Source organism: Sphaeroforma arctica, assembly GCF_001186125.1.
Source record: "Sphaeroforma arctica JP610 unplaced genomic scaffold supercont1.1129, whole genome shotgun sequence".
Lineage (NCBI taxonomy): Eukaryota > Ichthyosporea > Ichthyophonida > Sphaeroforma > Sphaeroforma arctica.
The window spans coordinates 9,507-14,369 of NW_014039429.1; the positions used below are offsets into that span (position 1 = coordinate 9,507).

Here is a 4,863-nt window from a genome sequence, read left to right on the forward strand (position 1 = left end):
ACACACACACACACACACACACACAATATATATATATATATATATATATATATATATATATATATATATATATATATATATATCTATATATATCTATAATTAATTCAAATTTATAACGACATCGAGAACCATACACCTGTCATATATGCAACGATGGTAAGGCGAAATACGCCGAAAGCGGCGAAAACAGACGCTAACCCCGACACGAAAGAAACACCATCATCCACGCGCACCAGTAGGGCTAAGAAAGCCTCGGAGAGCGAAGCGAGTGCGTCTGATATAACTGATACAACTGATGCGTCAGCTGTTAATCATGACACGAAAGAAACTGATGTAGATACTGGTAAATCGGAAGATGCCGTTGCATCTAAGGCCACGCCCAAGAAGCGTAGAGGTAGTACCAAGACTACGACTGGTACAGACATGGAAACGAGTACAGATGTCAATGTAAGCATGTATAAGGCGGGTGATGGCGTTGATGAGACTGTACAGGTAGATAAGGCGGATGGGGATGGGGTGAGTGCGATAGACATGGACGTAGATGTGAATGCTGATACTAATGCAAGTATTAGTACAGATACAGTGACTGAGACGCAGGCAGAGGTAGGTGCGAATGCTGAGGTGGATACAACCAAGAAAGAAGGCAAAACAAGCAGAAAGGGGGACAAGAAGAACAAGAAGGACAATAAAGTGAACAAGAAACAGAGTGGGAAGCGAGATAAGGGTGGCAGCCAGCAAGTCCAAGACGGCAAAAAAGGCCCACCAAAAGACCCCCTCCTGGGTGCGGGTCCGAAAGCGCCCATACTGGCCAACCCGGTGATGCCGATGAACATGCCTATGAATGTGCCGGGGGGTGTCCCTATGCGACCGCCTATGCAACACATGGGTATGAACACACACACACACCCACGCGCACACATGCAGCCGCTACCACACACAGCACACCCACACACCCGAGGTCCAAGACCTGGCGCACCCCAGCGGGGAAATGGGCCTAAAATGGGTGCAAACGGGCCTAAAACAGGTGCAAATGGGCCCAAAATGGGGGCCAGGAAAGGGCCCGGGGCTGTGGTGCAACCGCATTTGCTGACGAAGAAGGAACCACTGACTAAGAAGGAGGTGAAGGACAAGACCGTCGACGCGCTCGCGAAAATGGCCCAGGCTACTTGGGGCGATAAGAGTATGTGTGTGTGTAGTCTAAGTTATGTGACTGTATGTCTTAACAACTGAGTGAAAGAGAAGTATATATGTAGGTATTCCAGCTTAGTGAAGAAAATGGCCCAGGCTACTTGGGGCGAAAAGAGTATGTGTGTGTGTGGAGACTAAGTTATGTGGATGTATGTCTTGACAACTGAGTGAGATATAATTATATACGTAGGTATTTCAGCTTAGTGAAAAAATTGGCCCAGGCTATTTGGGGTGGAAAGAGTATGTGTGTGTGTAGAGTCTAGGTAATGTGTATGTATGTCTTAACACCTGAGTGAAATATGTATATACGTAGGTATTACAGCTGTGTGATATATAAGTACATACGGGAGTAATTTCACTTAGTGAAGTATAAGTGTATTTGTTGGCGTATTAATTATGTATTTGTAGGTGTACTAGTTACGCATTTGTTGGCGTACTTGTTACGTATTTGTAGGCGGTACTAGTTACATATTTGTTGGCAAACTTGTTACGTATTTGTAGGCGTACTAGTTGCGCATTTGTTGGCGTTACGTACTTGTAGGCAAACTAGCTACATATTTGTTGGCGTACTTATTGCGTATTTGTAGGCGTACCTGTTACATATTTGTTGGCGTACTTGATACGTATTTGTAGGCGTACTAGTTACGCATTTGTTGGCGTACTAGTTACATTTTTGTAGGCGGGTATATTGACGTTTGTATCCATGCATGTGTCTGTACGGTTAGTCGTTGAATGGCTTGTCTATCTATTGATTGACAACGCCAGCCTAAACTAAACCATCTGGGGCGAAATTGCTAGCTACGTGAAATTTCTAGCTACATTGTAGGTATAGTGTTGTCTAGAGGAGTATGTTTTGTCATAGACACATGTGCGAGAGGCGGATATATATACACATATCAATGTCGTTCATTATTTTGTGTATACGAAACTCCATCTTGAGGTTTTATTCTGGCTCTGCCGATGTGTTGACTTCTATCGGTATCGTCTGTAGTCAACCAAGCTAGCTTTCCTAAAATTCTGATCAAGTACAGGCATTCTTCTGCATGAGGCGTCCGGTTGGTGCCTGTTAGTATGTTTTAGGGTTTTAGGGTTTTTACCTCAATTGCCGTGCATCTCAGCCCAAATATACCGAATGCAGTATATTAATAGACTCTCATTTCTATTTGCCATTCCTCTCCATTTATGTATATGACCAGGTAATGTTAAGTTCAGGGCGGAGACTGTCACCAAGATCTACCGAGAGCATATCCTCGGTACCCAGTTCTCGTCCCACCGACTGCAAGTGCTGGAGATCAACCAGTACCTGGAAAGGTAGTGTGCTTTTAACGAGACGCGTATAAGAAGCTCTCATCTTTTTGTTTGTTTGGAGGATTCGGTTTTAGAATGAACGTGGTATACCCATGTATCTAGATACGATTGATATACGAATGCAGGCTGTTAGGTGTTGTATTTTCCTATGAACGTGGTATACCCATTATCTAGATACTATTAAGATACCCATTTAGGCTGTTAGGTGTTGTATTTTCCTATGAATGTGGTATACCCATCTATCTAGATACTATTAAAATACCCATGCAGGCTGTTAGGTGTTGTATTTTCACCTATCTATCTAGATACTATTAAGACACCCATGCAGGCTGTTAGGTGTTGTATTTTCCTATGTACGTGGTATACCCATTTATCTAGATACTATTAAGATACCCACCCAGGCTGTTGGGTGTTGTATTCTCATATGAACGTGGTATACCCATCTATCTAGATACTATTAAGATACCCATCCAGGCTGTTAGGTGTTGTATTTTTACCCATCTATCTAGATACTATTAAGATACCCATCCAGGCTGTTAGGTGTTGTAATTCACCCATCTATCTAGATACTATTAAGATACCCATCCAGGCTGTTAGGTGTTGTATTTTCACCTATCTATCTACTATTAAGATACCCATCCAGGCTGTTAGGTGTTGTATTTTCACCCATCTATCTACTATTAAGATACCCATCCAGGCTGTCAGGTGTTGTATTTTCACCCATCTATCTAGATACTATTAAGATACCCATCCAGGCTGTTAGGTGTTGTATTTTATATATACTTAGATCTTATATGTATTCAGATCTTACCTTATTTGTATATATAGCTAGTCCTTCAGATCTTACCTTATATGTATATATTATCAGTCTACACCAATCAAACGGACTCTTTGTTTCCAACAAACTGACCACTGACGTGGCTCTAATGTTCCTGTGCACACCCTCAGATATCTGTGGCCGAATTATAAACCGGACAGCAAAGACAAGACTCATGTGCTGTCGCTGTGTGTGATGATCAACGAGAAGTTCCGCCAGGGAGTGCCTGCGTGGGATGCGATGATTGGGTAAGAAATGGTCACTATTGAGCTATCTGGAGGAAGTATTTCCTGGCATTGTTGTCTTGACATATGTATATCAATGCACACGTGTTATATATATATATATATATATATATATGGATGTAGATGTATGTATGTAGGTATATATGTATGGATGTATGTATGTATGTGTGTATGTGTGTGTGTGTATGTGTGTGTGTTTATGTATATATAAATATGTATACACACATATATATATATATATTACCGAACATCTCATCATTCAACAACGTACGTATATTCATTAAGTAATCTTTATCCGTCATCTCCTAGAGTAACATCTTGCGATGGAGAGGTTGATGAAGCTCCCGCGGGCGATGCCAAGTCAGACAACCAGGAACGATTCTCGGCTTTTATGGCTGAAGTTCGGAACCTAACCGTCGAGGCCTCAGGTATGGCGCGATGAGCAGTGTGTTATCGTATGTATAGTCTTATATAAGTACAAATGTATGTGCATGTACTGATGTGTATAGTCTTGTACACGTACAAATGTATGTGCAATTACTGATATGTATTGTCTTGTATACCTACAAATGTATGTGCATGTACTGATATGTATAGTCTTGTATACCTACAAATGTATGTGCATGTACTGATGTGTATAGTCTTGTATACCTACAAATGTATGTGCATGCACTTTGTGTAGTCCGCTGGCAGCGAGCGTGCAGTCTACCCACAAAGACCCACGGTGTTTATGGTCGAAAGTTCGGAACCTAAACTTACAGCCCCCCCTTGATACAGCGTCTTCGACACAATGTTACTATCTATTATGGTATAACATATACATGAGTATGGGTGTATGGTACGAGATTAGTATATTATGGCATAACATATTTATGGGTGTGGGTGTATGGTGTGTGGTTAGTCTATTGTGACAACATATATGTGGGTGTGGGTGTATGGTGTGTGGTTAGTCTATTATGCCATAACATATATGATGGTGTGTGTTTTATTGGCTGCAAGAGATCAGCTCTTCAAAAATGGATTACGGCGGTATGGCCGGAGTTCAGACGCTGACTGTAAGGGCATCTGGTCTTGCAGAATGAGTTCATGATATTACTTTGTTATTGTGCAGGCGTATTTTATATTGTTGTGTATGTATATTGAAGTAAAGGGAGGTATATATTTAATCATATGCATAAGTTTAGGTGTTTCCCATTGTTGAGGTTTTTATATATACATATATATATATATATATATATATTATATTATATATATATATATATATATATATATATACAGAGTAGTAGTACGTACGGTACGTAGAAC

The 4,863-nt window shown here is 40.9% G+C and overlaps 1 protein-coding gene across 1 annotated transcript in view; it reads left to right on the forward strand.

Annotated features, from left to right (window-relative positions):
- Nucleotides 1-57: 57 nt before the first annotated feature.
- SARC_10077 (hypothetical protein) overlaps nucleotides 58-4,863 on the forward strand; it is a gene marked incomplete at its 3' end in the record, with an annotated part of 9,646 nt that continues 4,840 nt past the window's right edge. Inside the window, exons 1-4 of the mRNA XM_014295888.1 lie at nucleotides 58-1,180; nucleotides 2,385-2,499; nucleotides 3,445-3,561; nucleotides 3,868-3,986. Coding sequence (XP_014151363.1) covers nucleotides 154-1,180; nucleotides 2,385-2,499; nucleotides 3,445-3,561; nucleotides 3,868-3,986 — 1,378 coding nt within the window. The 5' untranslated portion in view covers nucleotides 58-153. The remainder of the gene's footprint in view (nucleotides 1,181-2,384; nucleotides 2,500-3,444; nucleotides 3,562-3,867; nucleotides 3,987-4,863) is intronic.